Raw genomic sequence first — 27694 nt, forward strand, 5'->3', positions numbered from 1 at the left:
CAAAATCTTCTTCTAAGACATTTTCTAACGCCGCCATCTTAGTTTCCTAAATATTCCCCGCTTAAACAAAGATTGTCAGTTTCACTGCCATTGGCCAAAAACGGAAAACGACTTGTGATCCGTTTTCCAAGTTCCATACGAAAACGAAAAACCAAAAAACCAAAAAACCAAAAAACCAAAAAACCAAAAAACCAAAAAACCAAAAAACCAAAAAGAAAATGAAAATCCGTGTTTTCAAAAGTTACAAAAAAGGAAAAACGGAGAGCATAAAGTGAATTCGGATTCCGTTTCCTTCCCGGCGGGGAAAAAATGAAAAACGAAAATGGAAGTCCAATTTCGGTTTTTTGCGGCAAAGAAAAACGAAAATAAAATTTGTTTCATTTTCCTAACAATTGAAAATCGGTTGGCACTAAGGTACACGGATTTTATTGCCCCAAGCTTTTGGTTCAAGTCGTCATCGATAGAGTTTCTCTTTCAAATTTCTGTTTGACTAACTCTCAGACTGCGCTTCCACCTGAGTCAACCAAGACTGACAGTAGATTTTCAAATGCAAATTCCCTCATTTTCAAGAGTAACCGAAAACCAAATGAAAAGACACGCACGTCAACCTTCTATCGCTCAACGTGCTTAAATAATACGTTGTGATTGTCGGATTGCATTCTATTTATCCAGATTGATCTTTGCATGTCTCTTTATGATGGTAATCGAATCAGCTGTAATCACAAAGACATCGATAGTATACATCTCCTTGTAGAGATCTGAGTCAAACCTGGTTATTTTTTTGTCGACATCAAGGTAGGAGAGAGCTCGTTTCTTTGTTTTAAATTTTGAGTCCAGCAAGTCTTAGTCTGTTCAGTGCAAACTTACAGAGGACTTGCGTTTCGCTAAGACTATCAGTTATCGTGAAAATGCCTTAGGGGGCATGAAACGTAACGTTACAAGCCGTTGGCCCATGCAATTGTAATTTTATATATACTTCGGGATTAATCAGAGCAACATATATATATGTTATTTGCTGGCTGGGAGGTCCGTATGGTGAAAAACTGTGACCGAGGTCTTGAAAATACTGCCCGAGGCCGTAGGCCGAGGGCAGCATTTTCAAGACCGAGGTCACAGTTTTTCACCATACGGACCGACCCTTAGCCGGTAAATAACATATTTATTGTTTTTAAACTTGACTAAATTCTTTCCGAAAGAACCCGAATGATTTATGGACGTAAATACGGCAAGATTTTCATAAACTGAACAATTTTTGAGTGGGTAAATGGTGGTTAAAATAGAGGTGATGCAAATTTAAGAGAGATGCCTCAGCGAAACATTTTAATTTCCGTAACGATAAAGGTGATTTAAAAGGCTTCCAAACAAACTTTGAAACATTATTTTTACAAGTATCTGTCACAATCTGACACCTGTCAATTACAGAGCGCGCAAGAAAAAAAAAAAACCGTAGGAACATTTGAAAACAAACAGAACTAGTTTGGCAAGGACTGTCACGACAATGTTTTCTTCAAAATCAGTTAATGATCTAACGGAAAGTATTATTCACTCTCATCGACCATTCATTCATGTACGAAGATTTACCTCTGTTCATTAAGTAAACGGCGAGGAAAGTAATTTTGAGTAAATTCAATTTTTTTATTTTGAAGTTGTGAGAGTTTGCTCGTTTGTTTGCTGTAATGGCGTGTTTAACTCTGATCTTTCCTTCACAAAAACTAAATTCGAACGGCACACTCCAACGAGACACAAGGGAATGTAATGCGGCCTTTTCTCAAAAAATTCCTTCAATTTCTGTTGTGCAATTTAAGGTACAAATGTCCAAACTGAACGGAATTGGAAAGACTCACCAGGAGCGTATATTTGTTGTAGAACTTAAATTAAAACGTCGCTCGCTCTTTCACTATGAAAAATTGCTCGAGAAAATTCAGATATTAAATGAATGAAAGTTCCATCGTTCAGTTTAACTGTAACCAAATACCTCACGTTTCAACTTTCTGGGTACTTTTTGTGAACGATTAAAATTAATTGCAGACGGTTTTTAGGCCGCTTGTCAACCAACGTAATGACACTATTGTTTATACAAAATTCATTCTGAAACCAATATTTTTCTGTCAACTAAAGTGATTTGATAGAGAGAAAAGAGAGGATTCATAAGTTATTTATCAGCTTGAGGTAGTGACCGACGTGTTTGCTTAAAAATACTACCCAGCCGGAAAACGAGGTATATTTATGAAAAATGACAACGAAAGTTGGGATGTACTCGGCGACTCACGAAAGCGTTACCGTGGCCCGTGGGCAGAGATAGGAAAATACTGACCGGGTAAAGAACCAATCAGATTGCAAGATTCGTTACCGTGCCCTCTAAAAAAACAATAAATTCTGTTAGTCTAAACGCATGAAAATATTCAAAAGCCAAACTTCTTCTTAGAGCTGCATTTTTGTTTTCACAGTGACTACTTTTCAGATTGATATCCTGTGTGGTTTAAGATTACACTATGAAGCTGTTTGTAACTTTCACAGTTATTGTAATATTCCTGGTTGCTGATCACGTGGCACCCAAGCCTGAAGGTAACTTAATTTGTTTTTCCGTCATTTGCTCATGGTTTATACACCAGTCACTTGTTTTAACATTTGTTTTTCGATGTCTGTATTCCGTGAAGGATTTGATATTCATTTTCCAGGGGGTACATTCTAGGAGTTGTAGTGTGATTTCAATCTCGCTGATCTTAGATGCCTTAGCGTGTAAATCACGGAGATATACAAAATATTTAGAAAGAATGGACTGATGCGTTGCAAAGTGAGAGCCTTACCACTCTATGCCATTATAATCGATCCGTCAAAGACTCTAAGCTACACTAAGGTAAGTCGAAGAAAAAAGGACGGCGGTGTCCCCTTACTCTCCCTCCCCCTCCCCCATCCCTCCCACCCATCCCTCACCCACTCTTCTTCACCCTTTTCACTTTAATTAGGCTGAGTCTGCCAAAAAAAGTGTTGGACTTTTCACAGCCTTGTTAATCTTCACGATACAAGCGACTTTAATTAAGTTGTAAACAAAGACTTAACTGTCCTCAGGAGAGCTAAGAGGTATTTTAAGAAAAAATCATGAAATCGGTACTTTTTATCTCTGTTTTTTAGTTGCACAGGAACCCAATGATAAGTGCGTATCTGGATATGACTTAAGATACTGTGCGACAAGGTGTAGGGGTGACTGCTCGGGCAGTCCCCACCCTGCCTGTGCTGAGGGTCAGTTGTGCTGTAGCTGCCCGATATGAAGTAAGTTAAAATCCTCGGCTCACCCAAACTCGTACAGTTACAGTATATGCTTAGTGGGCAAAGCAGTTCTCTACCTCATGGCCACAATTAAAGGATTTCTCACTGGCCATGTTTAATATCTACCAACAGTTTGATTGGCTGTTGTGATACTTTTGGTTCTGATCAAGCTGGGCTGGTGTTCATGGCGCGTGCTCATTATGGTGAAATTTCTCTAAGATTTTTTAACCCGGTAGGTTTTCACTATTTTCATTTTTTTTTTCCTTCTGTGAAATGGATATCATAACCTAGAATATAATTAAGAACAAATTACGCTAGTTTCAAAATCGAGCCTGTAAAGCTGAGCAATCCAGAAAAGAAGGTTGCTAAAAGTATTGGCACCTTTGGTCTAGTTTATTTTTATTTGTCTATATTTTTACCTCGGTTTTTTTTCTTTCTTACAGCATTGATTTGGATTTTAAAGGTGTTTTGGAAGTTGCTAACAACGACTGGAATCTCTTGTTGTAGATATCAAACGCTCATTAGTATATTTAAATTTTCTGTGAGTCCTATTAAAAAATAGAGGGAAAGATAGTCGAAGTCAAATGTAAAATGTTCCTTGGCTTGTGTCGTTATAAACGCGGCACTAAATGTTTGTTCTGTTACAATGACCCATAATAGCTCTGAAATAAATAAAGTACTCCAACCCTGTCCTAAATCAATATGCTTTAAACTTTCCTCTTCTCGACAGGAAGGTCATCCAGTTTAAAATGTATAAAAATGATCCAGTCTCAGGCCGCGTAAAATTGTCTCAAGCGAGTCAGGCTATACTCGCTCTATTTACGTTACGAGAAAATGTCATGATAAATATTAATGACATTAGACGATACTTTTCAGTTCATGATGGGGCCCAATGAACTCAGTGCTTCTTAAAGAGCGAACAGCTTCGATTTTCTATGCAGGAATAAAATTCAACAAGAAATCTCCATAACATTTAGGGACAGAATTGTAAAAAAATGAGAGTGCACCCGACATTTGGGCATAACCTTGGATTGTAAATCACAGGCAAATATATCATTTCGCTATTCTGAATGGACTGAAACTGTATTAAGACTTTTAAGTGACAAGAATTTCACTCAAACAACAAAGAACAAAAGCTCTACATGACATCTTTCCTCCAGATCGAGATACTCATCATCGCATGAAAACTGTTTTATAATGGTAATTGAACTGAGTGGAGTGCAATTTGTATAGGTAATCACATGATTTCGAGTGCAATTTGGAATAAATAAGCACGAGTAAATTTTTTCAAAGACTAACAAAATTTCACGAGCCCGTAGGGCGAGTGCAATTTGTGGTCTTTGAAAAAATTAACAAGTGCTTGTTTATTCCAAATTGCGCGAGAAAAATCATGTGATTACGTGTTAATAATATACATGGAAAAATACGAGATGGTCTATCATAATTAAACAAAAGCAAAGCGCGCGCATCAAGTGCAAAAAATAATTTATTCAAACCGTGCGTTCGGTCAAAACAACTGCGTACGATCAAAACAATAATATGCAATGATATCTTCACATCTTTAAGGTGCAAAAAAGTTCAAAGTCCGGCTAAACAGTTCAAGGAATTGTTCAGTCTGTGTCCGAATCACTTTCGATGAAATGGAATCGTCGTTTCCGAGGTTTAACCATGTTTGTTTTAAATTTCGGCGTTGGATCGCTCGAGCAAAGTGTTAAGCTGGGTCGGCTCGTAATTTTCGATTTCCTCGGCAATTCCCTTCTCTAAACACCACTTTTTCCAAATGGACAACCAAAAAGCAGTGTTTTTTACAATGTTTTCGTTGTTTAAGCTGTTTTTCAGCTGCGGTGGCGAAAGAAAACCTACTTAAAACGCCGGCCATTGTTTCGCTCGCAAATTTTCAAATTTTGTTGCGACATCCAAGGCTCGCATTTGATTGGCTATCTGCGAGTTTCTTTGATTATTGACCAATCAGAATGTCTGATTTGTTTCTTTCTTTGCACTGAATTAACCCTCTTCTGCACTGAATTAACTCTCTTTTGCACTGAATTACCTGAAAACTGCATTTGTTATAACAAATCAAAACTGAGTAATTTTTCCATGTATATTATTAGGGCTAAAATCATACGCGTGATTTCAGACCAAAATTACACGACACGAGGTTCAATTACCACTTTATTACATCCATTTTGAAATCGCCCAAATACAGGACTTGGTCAGTTCAAACATTTTATTGATGCAGTACTGAGCCGGTCTGAAAATTCATTTATCTCTTGGGGGGAAAAAGTAAGAGTTTTGGAAACAAAAGTTGAAAAATTTGCCACATGATACTCTTTTCGTTTTTCTGCAATTTGATCGGTTACCTTAAACAAGCCTTGAAATCTGATTGGTCGTTTTGTTTTCAGTGTAGCCTCCTCATTGCCTGGGAAAAATATGCGATTTAAATCAAAACATAGTGCGATTCGTGGATAAATTACATCAATTAAAGCCAATCAGATTACATGGACCACCAGTGATTTCAAAATGGGTGTAATAAATCACATAAACTGCGGTGTTATACAAGGATTTCCGGCCCTGAGAAAAGCCGTAACAACTCACGTGAAAAAATATCGTATTTTTCCACTTGTGTTGATATAGCCAATCAGCTGCTTTTACGTCACTCGCCTTTGGCGCCACTCGGTCAGGTTGATAAATGAACGGCAAAGCCTTCACGACTCTCAATACAAGTTTTTTGTCGGAGTTTTCTCAAGTTATGGCGGCTAAAACACTAAAAAATCCGTATCGCTGGCAGACAATGAGGTTCAAACTTTCCTAGAAGGGAAGAAAACCAATATACTAACAGAAAAACCGAAAGTTGCGTATTCAGTGGCTTTGCTGTTAGCATTTCTCTCGTCTGAGAATGAAAATCGACAACTAGAAGATTTGCTACTAGCCGACTTTGGCCGTTTACCTGAAAGACTTCTTCTGTCGGTAAAAACAAATTCAATAAATGAGAATTTTGTAAATTGAAAATTACGACCATTGTTGTTTTGTAATCATGATTCAACGCATTTTTCCATCTTAAGAGTCAGCGCCAACGCACTATACGATTATTATTCGAGGATCGCCGATTCATTTATTTTCATTCATTAATAAAGTCGGATTTTCTTCCCAATAAAGGGCTATTGTGTTTATATGATAAACAAAATAATACATGGTTGCTTGTAGATATGGAATTTCTCTTCGAGTGTTCAACTCGACATCCCACTCGTTCGCTGCGCTCACTCGTGAGCTATCGTGTTAAACACTCGAAGAGAAATTCCATATCTATGCACCCATGTATTATTCTCTATTTCAACTGCGTTTGAAGAAACATTGAAGAGCACGAAAACGTTGTGCAATAAAATGGCTTTGTCTTTTTTATTGGAACTGAGCAGATTTCCCCCCTGTATTGACCTTTGATCAAGATGTAAAACAAACAAACCCGAAAATGAAATCAGAGTGTATTTACCATTTTCCTATAAAAGTTCAGGCGTCTAAATTAGATATAAAAAAAGATAATTACTCACATAGCATACTTGTAATTTCGCCGTATTGACCTGTTGTGTTAATTAAAAAAGACCGTGATTGTTTAATGAGGAGTAAGATCAAAGGTGCCCGAATTCCACGCTCCGATGTTCCACCACAGAGTTAGTAATCTCTTGTAGAGCTGGGTCATTTTAAAGTTCGTTAGTGATACGCCTCATGAATACAGCAAAGATCCGCAATGTCGGAGGTGTCATACAATTGAATAGAATAAAAAAAGTTGAGGAATGAACTAGAGTCATGAGAAAGATGTTACTTGTCTTGTGATGAGCGTAGGACAAAAGAAAAATCTGAGTTCCCCCGGCCATGAGGAATAAATTTCAGCCATGTTATTTAAGTTTGGGAAGAGGCGGGAGAATCTGAAGCCCTATAAGGATTTGAATCTTGGTCTGTTCTACTTTTACTGAGGGATGTTCTATCAGTTAAGCCGAGGAGAACTTGGCCCAAATACTTGGCCCATACACTTGGCCTATATACTTGGCCTTTATAGCGGAGCTCGCAGCGCACGCGAAGCGCTCGATCGTGCAGCGAAGCCCCATACTCAAAAAAATAGTGGTAACCCATCAAGCCGAGAAAATTTGATAGCATATGAGCAAGTGTATGTTTCAATCTACATTCAGATTGTCCTCTGTGAATGACACAAACGTGAGAATGAATTTTCTTGTCATTTTAAAATGCCAGAAGATCGCTACCTTTAATTACTTTTTATCGTTCCAACAAAGAATCTAATAAAATAGTTTTGGCAACCTATTTTAACAGTCTAAAAGCTGTTTAAACCATGACAATCATTTTCAAAAATAAGAGTTTTCCAAATTAGCATCATTATACAAAAGGGCGTCGGAATCAGTTTTGCAGAGATCGCTGAAACAAGGCAGACGTGAAGAATGTTCGCTTCTGTTGGTGTTATTGTATTGCTTTATAGCACAGGTAATGTGGATTTTTCACATTTTGCTTTTGCAGTTTTTACCATCACTCTAATTTGTGAACATTGATTTTAACCTTACATATATCTTGTTCCTCAGGGCTTCTTACCAGCGCTGAAGGTACGTAATTTAATTTCAGTAATTCAACTCCGAAAAAATATACAACGGCAAAGAGTTATAGGGTGATGCAAATTAATATTTGTTAGCCAAAATTTTTCTCCAAATGCCTACAATTGTCTTTCCCAGATCACTTTCAACACTCCACTTAAAAATTAAAGTGTTCTTATTTGAGATGCTTTTGTATCAGAATAACACCTAATTTTTTTAAGCGTGTATCATAGCTTTATCCCATCTTTTTCAGCAACCTGTGGAATTCGCTCGCAAACAAGAATCATCAGTGGTTATAATGCAGCCCCTAATTCATGGCCTTGGATGGTTCAAATTAATTATCTTGGCGGCCATCATTGTGGAGGTGCCCTAGTTAGCCCACAGTGGATCGTAACAGCGGCCCATTGCGTGGATCATGCGAAGAAACCTCAGAATTACAGGGATTTTCGGATAACTCTCGGTGAACACCGAAGGAGCACACGAGAGGGTTATGAACAAGTGTTCGATGTGGCGAATATCGTGGTACACCCACATTATAATAAGCCTTCGATTGTGAACAATGATATTGGTAAGGCCAAATAGATAAGTATTCAGTAATTCAAGGTTACTGATTGATAACTGTAGTAAGAGGCTGATACCATTGCAAGTCACGCTCTGAAAACGAACAAAGAACAATGAAATACAGTGTATGGGAATTGGACAAACGGGAAAGTGATAGATTGACTCGGTGTTTAGCAGCGTGCAATTACTGAAAGTAAGAACATTCAAGTGAAGAAATAGGAACTAAATGATTACGAAAAATAAACAAACGAGTTTTGGAGCAAGAGAACATTAATTGATTTTCTTTTGTTTTGGAGTAGATAACCCGATCCTTTTACACTAAGATCATCTTACAGTTTCGTCAGAGTATTTCCATGGAACTCTTCGAGCTCCATGAGAAACCAATAATCCTATCCCAGAACTAAAATTGCTTAAGTAAATAGACATCGGCGGAGTTAACATAAGATTTAGCGAAGGTCTTTCAAAGCTGTGAATTAGGAGAATCTTGTTTTAAGATTGAAACCCAGAAAATACCAGGTTAAACCGAATACCTCAACAAGGCTATCAATAACAATGAGATTTACATTGTTTCTATCTTTTCCGGCTCAATCAGCATTAATAAGACTGAACCGTCCCGCTGTACTGAATGAACAAGTCAGCTTGATCTGCCTTCCTAATCAAGGCTACAACATCCCGGCTAGAAAAAGATGCTATGCCACAGGTAATTATTTACAGGAGTGGAGCGAGTGGATTTTATTAATTTCTTTCAAGTGATTCCAATTGCAGTAATTCTTCATTATCAAAGAAAATGACGTTAAGAAAAAGTTCAGAATTGGATACTCTCAGTGTTGGTATCCTTATGGTCAAAGGCGAGAAAATAGAGCATTTTTAACCCCTTGCTGACAAACGCTTCCGACGTGTTATCCTGATTGACCAGCTCTTTCAATTCGTAAAGGAATGAAACATGGTTTTACAGCTTGTTCGGTATCTCTCCCCCCTCACCGTTTTCTCACAGCGAAATCGTTTCAAATAGAGAAGTGAAAGTTAATCACAAAAACTTCGTTCAACTCCTTAGAATAAACTGTGAGAAGAAAAGTCTTACTTTTGATTGGTAACCGTTGATCACCCCTTGTTATCATGATGTTAAAATTGAAAAGTACCTTTTATCAGAAGTGTTAAGGTCCTGGGACATTTTGAAAGCTGTTCCATTGTTTTTCTTGTTTGTGTGTTTGTTCACTCGAGGTTGGGGCTTGACAATTCCCGAGGACTGGTCCAGTCAAGCAGATATCCTCAAACAGGCCATGCTCCCTACAGTGAGCCAGTCAGAATGCGAGAGAGATAACAAAGACGCTGGTATCCCTGTGACAGACGCCATGTTCTGTACAGGTCATGGTGGCTCTAGTCCCATCAGCACATGCAACACTGACAGTGGTGGACCAATTGTATGTAAGGATTGGACCGGCAGGTGGTACCTACAGGGTGTGGTCAGTTGGGGTACAGGTGGTTGTCATCCGGGACATTACTCTGTCAATGCCAGAGTGAGCAAGTACAGAAACTGGATTGAAAGTTATACTATGGGCTAGGTTTGTAAAGTATTATTTTGGTCGCTGGCATCAGTAACACGTTCCTTTTTAAGATCAGTTGTAGTTCACACGAAGATATTCTTCTTTCCCAAACGTTCATTTTTCATGATATTAAGTGTGGATTCTGAAATCTGATCACCATCATTCTTAACGGAAACGAATCTTCAACTACATGTACCACAAAAATTTCCGTTACAACGCAAAAGCATTGACGAATTTACGCGTGCGGTAGGCATGCCAGTAACATGAATCACACCTCAGTGGTAGAGCATGCGTAAAAACTGTTGGAAGGGCATAGGTTTTACTCTTGGAAAGGGTTCTGGAAATGTCTCTACCAAGCAGGCCTATATCGCCAATGTAATATTGATAATCTAAAAAAGAAGAGTGAAGTGTGTGAAAGTGTGAGAGGTAAGAGTTATAGTTGACGACTTATCTAATGCTCCCTTATCTTCTTGTTAGATTTCCGGCTGAAGCTCGAAGAATTGAGTGATGCTGAGAATAAGAGAGCCAACTTCTTTGGTGTTGAAAAGGAAGATTGGTTTTTCCTTATAAATAAAATTGAAATACCAATTCTTGTGTTTGTGTTCTTTCTTGGGTTCTTTCTCCTGTTTTGTTTTTGTTTGTTTTTCTTGTTGCCTTGTATTTATACTCATGATATGGCAATTAGATAAAAATAATACAAATTGCGAGCCACTTTCAGCAAATTTGACAGATGTTCTATAGACATTATATTAATTACATCTACATAAAATACATAATTAGTTAATCTTGAGGCCAAGTGAAAGATCTTCTTCGGTTGATTAATAACCTGTTTTTGGCTTCAGTCAGTTGTGCACACGTTATTAACCTTCGACTCTATCACTCAATTAATCAGTCGTCAACCGATCCAAGAGGAAATTACGCTTGAAAAAATCAGTTTCTATTGACATTAATCATTTTGCCGATGATCCCATCGGCCGTGTAAAGAGAGATTTATCGTAATCTCGACTGTTGCTCAACTAAGTTTAACTGAAACAGATCAATCAGACAAATTTTCTACCTTATCCTAGATCTGAATGTTGAGGAAACAGCGAAGGCTTTCTTAGCTACGTTCCATATTGGAACGCACACAGACTCATATAAAATTGATGCCAGATTTTACTGCTACAGTTATTATCAGTGATAGTGTTCTCGTCGAACTGATTCTGGGGCAAATTTTCGTTGGAGTGGTATTCTAAACTCATTATCTGATTAAAGAAAAGCGCTGTTTTTAGACAAAATAGCATTGAAACGTTGGACTTCACTATCAGCTCACTGATACTGCAATTTTAGTTTCCTTTACCATTAGACCTTACACAAGGTTAATGTAGATTTAAAGCCTTCCTTGCCAATCAAATAAACAATTCTGGACACTGTTCGTTTAACAAAGATATGCAAGATTAGAGAAAATTGGAACCAGCCAGATGTTAAGGTTAAAAGCACTCTCGAGTTTTTTGACCTTACCTGCCTTGAGCGTAAACAAAATATGAAGTAATAGGCTTTGAGGACGTTCACTTTGTTTGCCTTTATCTGTTGCTCGACAATTTTAGGTGTTTTGTTTAAATTTTCTTTGAAGCGGCCAAGAAATAGTTTTGCTAAAACACGAACCAGGTAGATTTAGGGTACCAAAGGTTCTCCCGATGATAAATTCGTAATACACTGTGGTCTCTCGCCAACTTCAAATGGTAAGTAGCTTGTATTTGAAAAGGCTCCTTAAGATATTACAAAAAATTTTATTGTAAACCATGCTTTATGACCCTTTTTTCTTTGCAGTAAGGCTATCATGATGCGTCAACTGAAGATTATCTGTGCCATTACAATTTTTATTTTTGGTGAGTTTATCGAAAACGTTAATATCGAAAATAGATGGAATAATAATTTTTTTATTTCAACTTTCTTTAGCAATAATGATTTGAATTTTTTCAATGTCTTAAAGCAGCTTTCCCTCTTTATTTTTTAATTAATTTCGATCTTCGTTTTCCCATAACAGCTCAAGAAACGTTCACAAAGTCCCTAAGGAAGAAGCACAACAAAAAGGAGTCCATTCCGAAACAAAGATCACATTACTTGTTACTTATGGGAAGCCCCGTAGAGGATGTTCAACACCACAAGGGACTAGGGATGATCCTTTCCTCTAAGCAAGGCGAGCCAGAAAAGCATAAGGACGATCCAAATAAGGAAGACCTTCATCATTATAACAAACAAAAAGCAGGCCTTGCAGCAACTCTGCAATCGTCTTTGAAGGGATCCCCTTCTGATCGTGGATATAGCTACACCGAGGCACTGTTCACAGGAGCTCCTCTGTTAAACGGAGTCCCATTTACCGAATCGGGTAAGACCCAAACATCTCAAAGAGGGAGCAGCACTGAACATACAGGGAAAGTAAACAACAAGCCTGTCAATAGCTATGAGAGTCAAGCTTCTGCAAAGCTAAATGTCGATCAGAACGGCAATAGCGAAGGAGAAGGAAATGACCACGTGTTAAAAGAATATCACGCAGGACACGGCGTCTGGGGATTTGCTGCTCATGATATAGCAAAGGAGAGCCATCTATCTAGCGATAGGGGAAAGGGTGTTTATGCAAATGAGAAGGGCGAACAACATCAATTTCTGAAACCACGACCCTCTTTTGATGTGTTACCATCTAAAATAGATAATAAAGTCCCAGAACCCACAAAACACACAAAAATTGATCAAACGGTAGACACCTCTTCACAAATCGTAAAACTTGAGGGAAGTCCTTCCTCTGTCGACCGATCGTCTTCTAATCCAACGAAGAGTTACCAATATGAACGCGAACGACCTGGCAAAACGGGAGTGAATGATCACCCCGTGGAGCGAGTGCACCAAATCTTAGTGACAGGGGAGACCCAGGAGAATTTTCCGGCCGATGCTTTGAAAAGCAATCCATCTGTTGAGGAGATAACAGTGAACAACAAAATACCTGATAAAACCTATATCAAAGCGTATGATGAAGAATCACACCTGTTAGGGTCTAGTGTTTTGCACAACGGACGGCAAGGAAACCACGATGTAGAAGGACACCGCGGATATAACCCAAACGCAATTACTGGATCTTCTGAGTACTGGAGGACGCATGACAAACAAACAGAATATTCTTCGCAAAACACTCTTACGGAACCATCGCTGAGTGGTGTGGAGCGTCTCGAAAAGGAGACAGGTGCAGTTCCTTTAGAGGAATCAAGAAATGCTTTGTCAAACAGTTTCAAGATTAACGAAGGAATTTCTCAAGCTGAAAATACACCCCCACAACAACACCCAAGATATCATCAGCACAGTCACAATTATGGCCAGCACATTGCGTCTCACTTAAAAGATGGAAGTGAATCTGATAATAAAGAATATCACAATGCTTATAAGGTCAGAAAAACACCTTACTTAAAATCAAATGATTCCTTCACAATGCATATAGAGGGTTCAACATCAAGCCAAGGATCTCCTGGATTTGGAACCTTGGTTAATCAACTCCGGCCGCATAAGATAATCGAAAGCGCATTTGACGAAGAACTCACTCACAGGATAGTTATGGGGCCATCAGACGAGCAAACTGGCCAATCGCTTCTTAGGAAACCATCACCTGAAAAACAAACCAATGACATACCATTGCAGTCTGGTGAGCATGCTATATTTTCCAATGGAGACTCAGAGGAAGGCGAAACAACACCTTCCCTGCCATATCGTGAAGGACACAATCCAGCTTCTCAAAGTCAAGAAAACGAGAAATTACCAGAAGCCGAAAATCAACAGTCACCAACCTCCTCTGAGACTGTTACAGATAAATCACTTAACAATATCCAAAATGAAGAGGAATCACTACACGCCACACCAAATCGCCCGTTCTCAGGGATTGCAGTCGATCAAAGACCAAAACAAGATGAACCATTTACCAACGATGCAAGCTCACAAAAGGAGAAGGAGAGCACAGAAGAATCAAAGACTACTGCTAAACAGGAACCTGATGCTAACTATGGATCTAGTAAAATTTTGTACAGAGAAGGAGAGCAACCATTAGTTCAAAATGAAGACACAGAGACAATGCCACCAATTTCAAAGGGAGAGGAAAATCATGCGGCAATTAGTAATCTCGAGCATGAGATGCTATCAAAAGATCAAGGCCAGCCGTCCGCTGAGACATTGCCAACTGACATTAATGAGGCCGAAGCAACAAACCAAAAGGAAACATCGCATCACCAACTTTCAGGGAAAGCTGTGGACACGACCACTAATTATGAAAATACAGGCACTAATAGCGAAGAAACACAGCAAAAACCCGATGAACATACGGACACTTTACAAAGTGGTAGTGTTACACGTGATCCTGGTTCAAATAACAAACCTAACGACCACTCGTATAGGTCGCAACAAAGAATATCAAACGAACAGGAATACTACAAAGAAATTCATGGGCCTCCCCAACATGGTGGGGGTGTTCACCTGAAAAACTTTGGTCATATAGACTCAAGAGACCAGTCAGTCGAAGCATCTTCACCCACAGATGAAAAAAGTGATAATTTATCCCGTTATAGCCACCATGAGAACGTTGGGCATCAAGATAGATACACTGAAGAATCTTCAGCAAATCCAGTCCCTGATAAAGAATCCATTCAAGGAACGCAGCGATTGGAGTCCCCGCCAAGCGGTAACGAACGAGAACCTGGAGTGAATTCTGAAATAAGTGACAACTCAAATTTTTCAGAAAGCGTGCCTAACCGAGTTGAAACAAATGAAGACAACTCTCTTTCACCCACAAACATCGAAACACAAAAGCAAGAAACTTTTGGCAACAGTAATGCTGACTTTGCAAATGGACAAGCGCAGCAACCAGAAGAATCAATATCACCAGCTAGAGTAGAACTTTCAAAGGGCAGCTACACAGAAACCCTAACAGACCAACAGACATCACATCAGCCAGAACATGAAGAATCTTTCTCCCAAGGTTTCTCCGAACAGGAAGGAGAAAAAAGCACAAACCCTGTGGTTATAGGCTCTGAAAACGAGACTGTAGGTACTAATGGAGAAACTGACAGCTCCATAAACTCATTAGATCAAAATGCACTACATGATAAGCAATTTCAAATAAAAGTTGGGAACCCAGAGGAGGGTGGTGAGATTCCTAAGGCAGACCAATCTAAAGAAGTTGACGAGGGAAAAGTGCTGATGCCGTTTTATGGAGCTAAAACCCACAATCAGAGGACCTCTCATGAGATCCGAAACAACAAGTCGAAGGGAAGTGAACAGGAAAATGGGAATCAGAGGATAGTGTACTTCTTGAAAATGGCAAAAGGTATTCCACTTTTAAACAGTAGAAAAGTAGCCCACTATCCGGAAATAAATAGTGCTGGAAATAATGGACAGGCAGAACATTCTTCGAGCAAAGTAATGAAGGAAGACCATAGAATAGAGAGTACTCCAGAAACGGACGTTGATGCGAATGGAGGAAGAAGATATCCTTGGAGATGGCAAAGAAAGCCAAGCCGTCGCCCAAGTTCTCAAACATCTTGGGGACAGAGACCTTGGCCAGGTTCTAGGCAACGTCCCCAACCTGAATCGTACCCTAGCCCCCCCAGCCCCAGCCCCAGCCCACCGAGTGGAGGTGGCGGCGCCCTTGGTGGCAGCAGTGTTGATTCTAACGAGCCACAGCGTAAGCATTAACTTTAATTGTGACGTTGAGAAAATCGGATTAAAAAAACTTAATTAAAAACTGAAAGAGGGAAATTCTCTTAAGACAGCTTGAAATCTATGTCATATCTGGCTTGAGCAAGGATGAAAGCCGTCCAAACTTTGATTTTTGCAAATAATGATAAAGAGATAGTAGATGGGGAAGATGAAAAGAGACAAAAAACGGAGAATTTATTTGTAATTTCTATTCACAGCTGATTCAGAGTTTGAGCAAGAAGCGTTGAATACGCATAATAAATATCGAAAGGTACATGGAGTCGAAGAGATGACCTTGGATCGAGATCTCAGTAACCAAGCTAAGGCGTATGCCCAAAAAATTGCAAACATGGGTCAGCTGCTGCACTCATCTTCTGGAGAAAGAGGAAATGTGGGGGAGAACTTGGCCTACGCCTGTGCGTCAAACGGTACCCCGCTGACTGGAGAATCTGCGACCAAAATGTGGTAAGTGATCACACTGAAAGCACAACTATTGAAAGCTGGATTTTCAACTCGTGCGAGAGGTTATTTATTAATCGTTTTTGAGAGGGTAAGCTAAAGCTTAAATGGTACTGGTATCGTTTTGAAAGCCTTTTAAATGTATATGCTACAAGAGCAATGGTGATTGTTTTTAAGTCGAATGATACTCCCTTTAACGTGATAATTTGTTGTGTGCTGTACAGGTACGATGAAGTATGCAAACCTGGCTACAACTTTGTTTCGGGAGGATTCAGCTCTGGAACAGGTCACTTCACTCAGGTGGTATGGAAGGACAGCGTTAAGCTTGGAATCGGACAAGGAAAGGCCACTCAGAATGGAATGCAATGCATCTACGTGGTTGGTCGTTATGACATCGCGGGTAACATGATGGGAGAATTTCAGGATCAAGTGATGAGAGGAAACTTTAACGAAGGATATTGTAATAATGTATAAAAGTGGCCTCTAAGAGGTTTGAACAAGCAGGAGATTGGAAAAAGAACTGATTACACCGTGGAGGTTTAAATGGAATTCTTCTGCAGATTTTTTCCTTTCCTGCCCTAAGTATAAAACACTGACCAAAAACTTGAATGAGAAGTATCGTGGTAGGCATGGCGGTAGCTTGAAAGCGCTTTTCGAAATTTCGTTACTCATGATCCCCGCCATGTGCTTCATAAGCATAAAGCATGAAATTTAGATTTCTTTTCCTCTGAATAACAGATACGTGTTTCTCTGTTTGTTTTTATGCGTACTTTAAAGCACCGGCAATGAAACATTCATTTAGTTCTGAATATTCTACGAGTGTGTTAAGAGTCCTCTAAACGAGAAAAAGCTTAAAAATAAGAAATAGAGGAGTTATGTTTATAGATAAATAAACGATGATTTTGTTGAAAATCATTCAGTACCAAAGGTTGAAGTTTCCACTTTCTTCCTATTGTACTAAGCCAAGTGTTGACAGTTTGCGATAAAATTTCGCCATCATTGGCCTACACTCGTCACGTAAAATTTAATGGTTCGGTAGACCTGAACTCGATCTCATTCTTCAGCGTTTAAAATCAATTCTTACCGAAGATTGAACGGTCCACTACCCTCCTTTGTCTCCTCTTTCCTAATGGACCAGGTATGCTGTTAGTTCGGCACTGGTCTGTTACACTGCTTTGCTCTATGCTTGGCCTTCACTGTAGGTCTGCATTTGAATGTTGGCTACTGAAGGAAGAAACAAGTTACGATCAAGGATTTTAATCATTTAGTTATAATCAAGGAATAGGCAATGCGGATAGATCTATTCCTTTTTATCAAGTTAGTATAATGTTGAAAATTGTTATTTAGGATTTTTCTCTTTCAAAGTGCACACCGCACCCGATAAAATACAAATTTTTCTTTCTTTGACGAAAAAAGATCGCTTTCATACGTCAGTTAGTAACATTTAATGCATGCTTTTTAGCCTTATGAAATCTTATTTCCTGGTTTTCTAAATATTTTGGGTGTAGACATAACGAAAGCAAATAATCCCTTAAGTTCTTTCATTGTTATCTAATGACTTAATACTTTTAGAAACTTTCTGTTGAATTTTATTTGTTGTCAATGCGTTTTTATCACTCATTCCTGACACCTCGACCGGTACCGTCGGTAAAGTCATTAACCCTTTTACTCCCACGATTTCATCAAGAATTCTCCTTACTATCTGTCACAAAATTCTTATGATGTTAGTTTAGAGAATTTGGTATTGGATCAACTTGTATTCTCCTAATTAATATTTCTCTTCGTTGTCAATCACTTATCTGCTTGAAATTGTATGGATATTGTTGGTCACTCATGGGAGTTAAAGGGTTAAGGTAATTACATGAAGATCAGGGGACCAATGATTGTAAGATCCACTGGAGTAAGAAAAACAGGGTTATCACTAAGATATCAAATAGTTTGTTCTATTTGGGCGTCTCCGGTTTAAACCCCAAAAGCACACTCTTAAAAACGGTATAAAAGAGAACCGGTTTGTGCGCTGCAAGGTAAGTATCCAAAGACTTTTTGTTTGAACGATACTTTCTCCAACTAAACCCAAATTTCACGCACTAAATTAAGCTTGGATTCCATTTCATTTGGAATGGTTTTCGGGCCCACTTCTTGACCCAATCGAATCAAATCGATGGGGAGAAGCTCTCGCAGAGTTTGCTAAGAAATAAAGGTGAATTAGGAGGTGAGAAGGATTGAACGAGTGTTACATCAGATGCAACGGGGGAAATTTTAGTTTGGATAGCGACTTCCAGGCTGGAGTTACAAGAGTAAGGCTCATTTCTGCACAGCAGGTTTTATTTCAAATCTTAAAATTACCCCAAAGGAAAAAAAAAAGGAAAAATGGAGAAGAATTCATGCGTTGAAAAGTCCTTGACATACCAGCATTTCGGTGACCAGCACATGAGGTAATTTTTTTTCAGTCATGCTGTCAATAAGTATATTTCCCGGTCAATACATATTTTATGGTGCTGTTTCCACAGACGAGTAACTTTTGGAAGGAAATATTGGAAAAATACAGGGCAAAGGGAAACTGATCCGTCTTTTTTATCCGTGAATCTTAGTCTAAACAGGACGTTGTTCACTTTGTAACCAGGATAGGTTGGTAGCATCCTTCCTGCTTTCATTATTACGATATAACTATTTCCGATTTTTCATATTATTATTACGGAATCAAAAAATTATAAGTTCTTTGGGAATTTGGATTGTGGTTCGCTATTTCTCTCTCTCTTTTTGGCCTCAAAATTCAAGGAACCACTTCCTCTCGTGTGGCAATAGAAAGAGCTTCAAAATCTCAGCAATCGATCGCCAATCTAACCGAGATGATATCAAATCACTTGTATACTTTCTCTCCCAAGGTAGAACGAAATGAGCTGTTTGTGGTCCATAGCAACTATTATACTTTTGCAATGCGGTAAGTTTGCATCATTGCATTTAGTTTAACCGTAAATCGAAGCGAAATCATTTCCTTCCAGATCTTTTGTATCTTATAGATGAATAGAAGTGCCTTGCGTTGCACAAAAGCAATCCGAGAGTTTGGAAGAATACTCAAATACATAGGACAGATACTGAGTTACAGCCTCTTAAGCTTCACTAGGAGTTGATAGGAGTATTTTCGTACCCATATGAGTAATTAGTAAGGGTACGATACATAAATTATGGAATGAGGAGTGATTTGTGTCAAGTAATGCCTTAGAATTATTTTGGGGAGACGTAACTTTTCATCGTTTTTATTTTTTATTCTCAGTAATAAAAGTGTTCAGCGAACCTAACAAAGGACACCAGAATAACAACGCTTTGCATGGTGACAGACACACAGGACATCAAATGAATCTCCGCCACAGGACTCATGAAAGACACATTGCATTGAAACATACAGCAGCAGCTGGTGCGCAGAGAGAAACTGTCCCAAGTCCTGTCCAAGACTTTGTTCTCGTCAGTGGTAGTCCTCTGTTTCACGAGCGATCGCCCGCTAGTGATAGCAAAGCTAATGCCCCAACGGATTCTGTACAAGAAGCAAAAGATCAGAAAGTACCGCAGATGACTCGAGGGAACAAAACGGCTGCAAACCAGACACTCGCCAAGGCACAGGGACAAGAAACTCTAGCTAGCAAGCAAGAACCCAACGAGCAGCAAAAGCAAGAATCAGGCGGTCTAACTGGAACTGCCGAAAGAAATGGAAATAGCACTCAAGAATCAACAGAATCGTCTAAGCCTTCCCCAGAATTTGTCCAAGAATTGGCAAAAAAGATTAAAGAAAGTCTGAACATAGGGAAGGATGAAGGAAAGAAGGAAAATGGGACACAATCCAATACCCCAGCAATATCCCTTACATTAAAAACGCCTGGTAAAACTAATGCGTCAAGCGGAGTAGTGATTGGTTTAGAAAACAAACCAGCAGCTAATGCCGAGCAAGGAAAACCCGTTGGTGAGAATGCTTCCGTACAAGTTGTCAACATTTCGCCCAGTAGCCAGAGCACTGACCTTTCAAGTCCTGGTAATGACGGGAACAAAGGAAGCAAAACAACCACAACTACTGCTGCGGACGTGAAGCCTGAAGCACAAGATAAGAAACCAAGCAATGGAAATTTTCCTTTCAACGTGCCTGGAGTTCGAAATGCCGGAAATGGGACAGTTGGCAACAAAGGAGTGGATTCCAACAATCAAATAGCAGAGAAAGACAAGAAACTTGGGCTCAATGAAGGCCTTGGGCCCAACTGTCACTGGAAGACTATAAAGGGTGCCAATGGTGCTTTAGTCACATCAGTTGCATGTTCAGGGGAATTTCACAGACCTGAGGTTAGCAAAGGTGGCTCGGACGAGGCAGCTAAGAAGCCACAACCTGGCGATGCTTCTAAAGTTGGTCCCAAGGAAAGTTCCACTCAACAGCCTACAGCTGTCAATGCCTCCGTTTCTGAGACTGGCAAAAGCAACAAGGAGATACAAACGCAAAGTAAGTGCAAACGATATTTATTGCTCTATCAAGATATTTTTAACGGCGAGGCTCAATTTGTGAAAAATGTTACTCCCGTACCAGAGTTTCTCGCATACTAACATTTTTGGAAAAGTCTTCTCCAGTATAAACTGTCTATAGATCGGTAAATGTAAAATTTGAGCTAGCGCGAAAAGAGGAGAGTTAAAAAGCTTAAATATTTAAACCTTTACCTCTTTGGAGTGACCAAAAAATGAAATTCATTTCACAACATCAATGCATGACGCACAAAATCATGCACCAAGCAGAAAGTTCATGAGTGATAAAAATATTATGTAGGGGATATTGTTTAAATGACCATCATGATTATGATGATAAGGAATGTATGAAGAACAGTGTGGAGAGTCAATATTTAGATCTTGGGAGTGAAATGGTCGAAAAAAAAAACGGCTTTAAGCGATTAATGTTACCGTCACGTTATTAGGTGATGAGGAGTTTGAAATGGAAGCAGTTGGCACGACCAACGCGTTCCGTAAAATACACCGCGCCCTTCCGATTAAGCTCGACCCGAAGCTTAATCTGGAAGCAAAGAAGTATGCCGAAAAGATTGCCGGAATGGGCTCGCTTCAGCATGACTACGATGCCGTAAGACAAAGTGACGAAGGAGAGAATCTTGCAATGGGCTGTAAGGAGTATGGAGTCCCTCTAACCGCCAAGGAGGCCATAACAAACTGGTAAGGTCAATACTAGCCCTTTTTTATCGATGGCAGACTCATGTATATAGAGTACTTAACCAATGATGGACGAAGTTTTGACAAGTAAACATGGCCTGGTCACTTCAGAATAAGCAAAAGTTCAGAGAATTGTACTGAATCGCATTGATATCACTCACTACAAAAATCTTCCCCAGCTGACTCAGATAGTAAAGACATTCAAACGAAGTCAAGATGGCGATTTTTAAGACATATCCATACTACCATCAAATAATTAATCTTCGACATGTTTGAAGAAGCCTGAGGGAAAACAAGGTTTCTATCACGTTTAGTCCTTTTCCCTTCCAAGGAAAAAGTAAACAAGGCCAAGCCCGTAAAAAGTGTAACTTTTTCCCCAAAACATAATTTTATACTTACGAAAATGTCTTTGTTTGGCGATGGTAATTTACAAAGTAAAAATTGAGCAAGGCTAGATTTTAGCCACCCGATTCAGTGACATTTTCCTTTTCAAAGCATACGGATTACTTGGTGTTATCCAAGAAGAGTTTAAGTTGCCCTTTTAATAAAAGGAGATGTATAAAGGAAATGCTCCTCGCATGCCCTTATGTGACCTCAACATGTACTAGTAGTGAACCTGTATGCGTGTGCCTATGTGAGTTAATTCCTCAAGAAAGAGTTGTTTCTTTTTTCCCCATTTAGGTATAATGAGGTGTGCTCTTACGACTTTGACCGAGGAGAGTTCAGTATGTCTTCAGGTCATTTCACGCAGGTTGTCTGGGCTGATAGTCATGAATTCGGGATTGGAAAGGCAGCTGGGTACCAGAACGGAATGCCGTGCGTTTTCGTTGTGGGACGCTTCAAGCCCTCTGGAAATTACAAGGGAGAGTACAGGAGGAACGTCTTCAAAGGAACATTTGATCCAAGTTATTGCGATAAATTACGAGATAAAAAGCTTCTATAAGACACGTTGGTACCTAAAAGTTAAAGAAAAGTGCAGACACTATAATGTGTCTCATTTGAGAAAGAGCAACAGACTATTATAATGTTTTGAGATAACTCAAAGTAAAGTTAAAGTAAAGTAAGGTGAGAACCTCGTATATGAGGGCTGTCAAAGCCTCACAATGATGAAAAACCAGTAATAATGAACGAACTCTTTTATTCTGGTTTTCATTCATATTAAGACTAGGTGATAAAGTGTAAGTATGCTAATAAAGATATTTTCCGTTAACAGTCTGTACCAGCTAGCGAGTGAAGATTTTCATTAACAGTAGTTACTAGTTACAAATTGGTAATCAAGTCAGATTTGGAGAAATTAAAGATGTCGTTTTTGGTCTTATACGAGCTTCAGACAAAGAAGGAAATTTGAGTCCTTACGAGGAGATGAACTGCAGAACTATATATTCCGCACCAGGATGCTTTACTATCGAACAACAAAGGCTTTCTATGAAGAACTGGGCTGTTAATAACTAGGTTTATAGCGAGACCGTGAATACCGAAAATTTCTGCAACTCATTAGCCAATAAAATTAGTCTGGATTCGCTTGACATTTCAAAATAACACCTGATACATTCTGTAGACGTTCTGTTAATTTCTGACTGGCAGACATTTAGGCCATTAACAACCTAGCCTAGCCGCTAGGCATCTAGCCGCAGTTATCGATGGTGGCCGTCCACACTCGACCAAAAATGCCCGCAGTCTTAACTTTAAGTGGTAGACAGGGAAAGAAAATGAGCTTTCGAATCTGTATTTTACCATTATATCACTAAATGGAAAACATAAACTAGGGTAAATTTCATGTTGAAGATAAATTATCTTATACTTTTTTTTTAAAATTTCATTTGATTTCATTCTCTGGTTATTAAGAGGTTTAGTTTCATCATGATAATTTGAAAGATCTAGGCGTTAACGACAGATATAGAGAAAGAAAGACAGTTACAAGTTGACAGGTATCTCTGAACTGTTTGCGCAAGCAACGAACTGAAATTATCAGAGAAATGAAAAGTTAGCGACTACACAAGGAATAGACCACTTTTGTTCGCAAAGTTTTCCGAGCAGATTGATTAAAATCGCGATTTTTCATATGGTATCAAAAGAAAATTAAACAACGACAGCTGAAAGTCGAAGTCATACAATTGTTAATTGCCTGCATTTAAAATTAAGTTATAGCGAAGCCACGTTAATTTGACTATGTAAGCCAGTTATTTATATCATTTTATTTCAGCTTTACCTTTTTTTTTTACTTGACGATGTCTCTTTTAAATCTACATCGGTAAAGTACCTCCAAGAGTTCGTGAGTGATTTTACAAGTGGTATCTTATCGATTATTACAAGCGCAGTTGTTCAAAAAGAAAAAAAATGAAAATGCAGGAATTTAGAAGGATAAGAACAGACTGATGTATGTCAAGTTAAAAAGTGGAAGACTGGAATTCTCTCGAGTAACAGCTATCCTGGTTTTTAGCTCGTTCGATTTGAGAGAAACAATTCTTGTAGGACCTGGAGCAGTAGCCAGATTTGCCGGAAAACCTAACCATTTCGTGTTTCATCGGAACAGTTTCTTAAAGAAATAATGATATCTGTCGAAGCATGAAATGGTAAGAATTGCTTCCTCAGGACTACCAGTTGTCAACTCATACTTAACTAGTACTTAATTGTTCAAGATCTCAGACACCCGCTGTGCATTTTTCAAGGCTGGTTGACTCAGTGAGTAGCCTTAGGGAAAGGATGGGGAAACTTTAAATCCAAAGATTAAGAGACGAAAAAAAATAACATGGCGTAGTGTGATATTAAGTTTGATTGTAAGTGAAGGAAACTAGAAGCGTGATGCGACTTACTGATAAAATGGGACACCAAGATAAAAACCCTCAAGTTATTTAGTATGAAGACACATTTGACATTCCGGACTAGAACAGTGTTGCTTTGTCTTTTGAACTTTTTGCTGGCGGGTAAGTCTGCAAGCAGGTAGAGGAAACAAGATTATATCAATTCATATTCACACCAGCTAACGGCAATTAACAGTTATACTCCTTACGGCTTGTTTGTTAACGCTAGTAGCATCAAATAGTAATCTTACAAATCGTATTTTGAAAGCTTTTGGTCGCAGTACAATAACATTACACTTTGTCTAGGACGCAAACCTTCAATCAGCAGTTTTTTGCCGGACCGGTCGACTCAGGAAGAGAATTTTGTGCTTCGAAGTAGTCTGAGCTGCCCTAAATGATCTGTCAATTCCTAAATCGTATCCACCTTAATGTGTTCCTAAATTCCTTTCGGAAATTATCATTAGAATATAGAAAATAACGATAGATAATAGTGATAATTATCAATCGAAAGGAAGGCCAATTTAGAATGTATTTGTACTTAAGAAATCAATTGTTCGACTCGCAGGATATGCACATTCCTATAGCCAGAATACTGGAATTGATAAATCTCGCCAACCGAGTGAACAGAGTGTATGGGAGATCCCTTCAGTGTCTCATCTTCTAAAAGGCTTGGATGTCTTCGAGCAATTGACTTCAAATGGAAAATCTTTTGACCACAAAAACGCCAAAAAACCTATTAGTATACCTTGGAGACCCCCTAATGCTTTCATAAAGCTTTTCTCTACTCGGAAAAAATTTATTCACGAGTGGCTCCATAAACTTCTGAATTCAAGAATTCAAACCAGGCAAGACATGAAACAGTTAACAACACTTAACTCTAAAGAACGTCCTGAGAAAGTAGGAAGTTTTCAAATTTCTGACGGAAGGGTAAATGGAAAAGGCGAATATGCCATTTCACCTGACCAAAATGACTTTGAACTAAAACTGAATCTTAAAATAAACGGAAAACATCGATATCAGCAGCAGTATAAGCAAGAACAGCAACACAACCCAAAACCGAATCTACGAAAACAGCGACCACCACAGCCAAACCAACCAAGGCCGACTACAACAAATTGCATTCGTAAGTACAATGTTTCTTCACAGCTCAACCCTTTGCAATGCACGATAGCAATAAGTGGTATATGCTAAATGGAGTCCTCCTTCTTGAAAACTGCGCGGCTTAGGTCGGTGGGCATTCTTATGTTATCAATGAAATAGTATAAAATGGCATGGTTGTTCACTACGAGTTTTCTCCAGGAAACAAAACTTTTTATCATGTTCTTTTTCCCATATCCTTGATATGTTATCAGATTCCCCGTTTGAACAAGAAGCGTTGAGTATACACAACAGATACCGAACAATGCACCGTGCGCCTGCGCTTACACTGAGTTGTGACATGAGTAAAAATGCAGCAGATTACGCCCGCACACTGGCAGATATGGACACTCTGGTGCAGTCTGGATATACTGAAAGACCTAATCAAGGCGAAAATCTTTCTCTTGGTTGCCATGGCAGCGGAGAGCAGACTGCTGAGGAAGCAATAAAAACATGGTATGTGCGTCTAATTTTTATAGGTAGAGGTTAGTCTCAGTATTTTGTTGGGTTTCTTGGACAGCTCGCAGATAGCCACCGATAGTTAATCATTGCTGGGGAGGGGAGGGGGGAAGGGAGAGACGAGGGACTAGACTTAGAGGAAAAATCCGTCCCGCCGAAGAAGAACTCATTTGAACTACCGGGTTCGAGGCCGAACCTCTCTCGGATTTGTATCTCACACAGCACTCCACCGCCATCGCTTCCCACCTGAAAATCCCATTGAATGAATGATCTATCATTCAAAATAGACTCGACTCAGATGTGATGTATAATGTCATATACAATGTACTGTTATACCTTTTTATCTTTTCCAATTTTTCTCCATCCTTCTCTTCAAATGTTTTACAACAAGACTCGAGTTGTATAATTTTAAGGCTTGACACGGAGGCTAATCTCTGCTTTTAGAGAATGAAGCATTTATTTCTTGCTATCTGCAGACATTTCTTCAACCCAAGAAGAGGTTATACTATACGTATCTAAATAAGTTTGCTTCTGGATTGCTCTGATGCAGGTTTGACGAAGTGTGCCATTACACATTTGGCAAAGAAGGTCCACAGTCGGGTACCAATCATTTCACGCAGTTGGTCTGGAAAGACAGCAGGGAGCTGGGAATAGGAAAAGCATCAAAAAAGCAACCTAATGGAGAAACATGCACGTTTATTGTCGCACGCTATAAGCCTTTAGGAAACTTTGAGAGTGGTGATGATGCCTACGTAAAAAATGTCGAGAAAGGAACTTTTGATGAAACTTACTGCCGAAATATCCCGAAAGCTGGTTTAGAAGGAGGATATGGTTTCAAGAGATTTCAAAGTCCAAGTTTAATGGAGAATTATGGTGGATGATGAACAGAAACTCTCACTATATATTTTACTCCCAAATTCAGTGGGAAGATTTGATGCATAAGTGATAAAAACTGAACAAGATAACATAAAGTACTAAATAAAGACAAATAAAAAAAAAGAATAGATAAAAATGAAAATAATAAAAATATAGTAGAGGGATAACTCAGCGAAATCTTTGGTCCGGGATCCGTTGTACATCCTATTTTAGCAAAAATGTTTATTACTGACCTAAAATTGATGCTATGAGCCCCTTGAAAATATACTTATGGTGTAATTTAGTAAACTACTTAATAAGTGATCAATTTTTCGATTGATTGCGGTAAGCTATGACCAACCTATCACCTCATCCCAATGCGAGGCCTAGGTCAGAAGGAATCTAACATGCAAACCCTGATACCACTTTCATCTTCGTTCAGTTATAAGCGTAGGGGAATGAAAAAATCTGATTCTCACCTCGCACTGATGGTCGAGGGCTGGGGTATACAGAGCTCTTTGAAGAGCCAGGACATAGGTTCGCAAATAAAAGTTGTCCTTTCAGGGATGTGTTACAGCTTCGGACCATTATAATTTTATTTTCCACGAGTCGCATTCAATGATGAAACATGAAGACATTCTGATGTAATTCCACCACGTCGCCGTGAAAACCTGAAGTAAAATTCAGTTTCAGAAAGGAACTAAATGATCCTATGCCATAACATGATATTCAAGATCAAATTTTCTGTTGTAAAATGTATGCTTTTCTACCTCTGATTTTCTTTGATGATACTTTAGTTTTCTTTAACTGATGAAAATTTTCTTGCTAAAAACATTCTCAACTTTGTGAGTATCTATGCAATAGACGGGTGTATTTAGATTTGTCTTTCCTGTAATAACATATTACTAACCGTAAATAACATAGAAAATTTATTTTTATAAAAACAATCTTGTCAGTATCTATTAGTAGTCAGTAGCTATTACAAAAAAGCCTTGTTTACATGGTTTTAATATTGCGATTGACTTTTTAGTTGACGGCGGTTTCGCAAATTAAATTTCTCCTTCACTCGGTAGATAAGGACATCCCTTCAATTCATAAAACCTCATAAGTTAAAAAT

The 27694-nt window shown here is 38.8% G+C and overlaps 4 protein-coding genes and 1 long non-coding RNA gene across 8 annotated transcripts; all 5 read left to right on the forward strand.

Moving 5' to 3' along the window:
- Window positions 1-649: 649 nt before the first annotated feature.
- Window positions 650-4026, forward strand: LOC131798051 (uncharacterized). Its single transcript, XR_009341256.2, has 4 exons — window positions 650-795; window positions 2448-2565; window positions 3133-3270; window positions 3711-4026. It is a non-coding gene; the product is annotated as an uncharacterized lncRNA (long non-coding RNA).
- A 3638-nt stretch (window positions 4027-7664) lies between these two features.
- LOC131798035 (elastase-1) lies at window positions 7665-10542 on the forward strand. Its single transcript, XM_059115705.2, has 6 exons — window positions 7665-7755; window positions 7851-7871; window positions 8113-8427; window positions 9013-9120; window positions 9642-9982; window positions 10442-10542. The coding sequence occupies exons 1-5, from the start codon at window positions 7713-7715 to the stop codon at window positions 9980-9982; spliced, it is 828 nt and encodes a 275-aa protein (XP_058971688.2). The 5' UTR covers window positions 7665-7712; the 3' UTR covers window positions 10442-10542.
- Window positions 10543-11547: 1005 nt separating this feature from the next.
- Window positions 11548-17035, forward strand: LOC131798015 (uncharacterized). The gene is made up of 5 exons (XM_059115680.2): window positions 11548-11685; window positions 11774-11832; window positions 11991-15662; window positions 15895-16141; window positions 16360-17035. The coding sequence occupies exons 2-5, from the start codon at window positions 11784-11786 to the stop codon at window positions 16607-16609; spliced, it is 4218 nt and encodes a 1405-aa protein (XP_058971663.2). The 5' UTR covers window positions 11548-11685; window positions 11774-11783; the 3' UTR covers window positions 16610-17035.
- A 915-nt stretch (window positions 17036-17950) lies between these two features.
- LOC131798046 (uncharacterized) lies at window positions 17951-23055 on the forward strand. Of its 4 annotated transcripts, none has more exons than XM_066163989.1 (5): window positions 17951-17988; window positions 19021-19076; window positions 19410-20615; window positions 21079-21328; window positions 22007-23055. In XM_066163989.1, exons 2-5 carry the CDS (start codon window positions 19031-19033, stop codon window positions 22266-22268), a joined length of 1764 nt encoding a protein of 587 aa, XP_066020086.1. In that variant the 5' UTR covers window positions 17951-17988; window positions 19021-19030; the 3' UTR covers window positions 22269-23055. The 4 variants fall into 4 exon arrangements, with proteins under 4 accessions (XP_066020086.1, XP_066020084.1, XP_058971700.2 ...); XM_066163987.1 differs by lacking the exon at window positions 17951-17988 and adding an exon at window positions 18004-18159; XM_059115717.2 differs by lacking the exon at window positions 17951-17988 and adding an exon at window positions 18636-18763.
- A 967-nt stretch (window positions 23056-24022) lies between these two features.
- LOC136279896 (uncharacterized) lies at window positions 24023-27118 on the forward strand. The gene is made up of 4 exons (XM_066164332.1): window positions 24023-24249; window positions 24692-25249; window positions 25479-25719; window positions 26273-27118. The coding sequence occupies exons 1-4, from the start codon at window positions 24183-24185 to the stop codon at window positions 26601-26603; spliced, it is 1197 nt and encodes a 398-aa protein (XP_066020429.1). The 5' UTR covers window positions 24023-24182; the 3' UTR covers window positions 26604-27118.
- Window positions 27119-27694: the final 576 nt, after the last annotated feature.

The sequence above is a fragment of the Pocillopora verrucosa genome, chromosome 3, assembly GCF_036669915.1.
Source record: "Pocillopora verrucosa isolate sample1 chromosome 3, ASM3666991v2, whole genome shotgun sequence".
Lineage (NCBI taxonomy): Eukaryota > Metazoa > Cnidaria > Anthozoa > Scleractinia > Pocilloporidae > Pocillopora > Pocillopora verrucosa.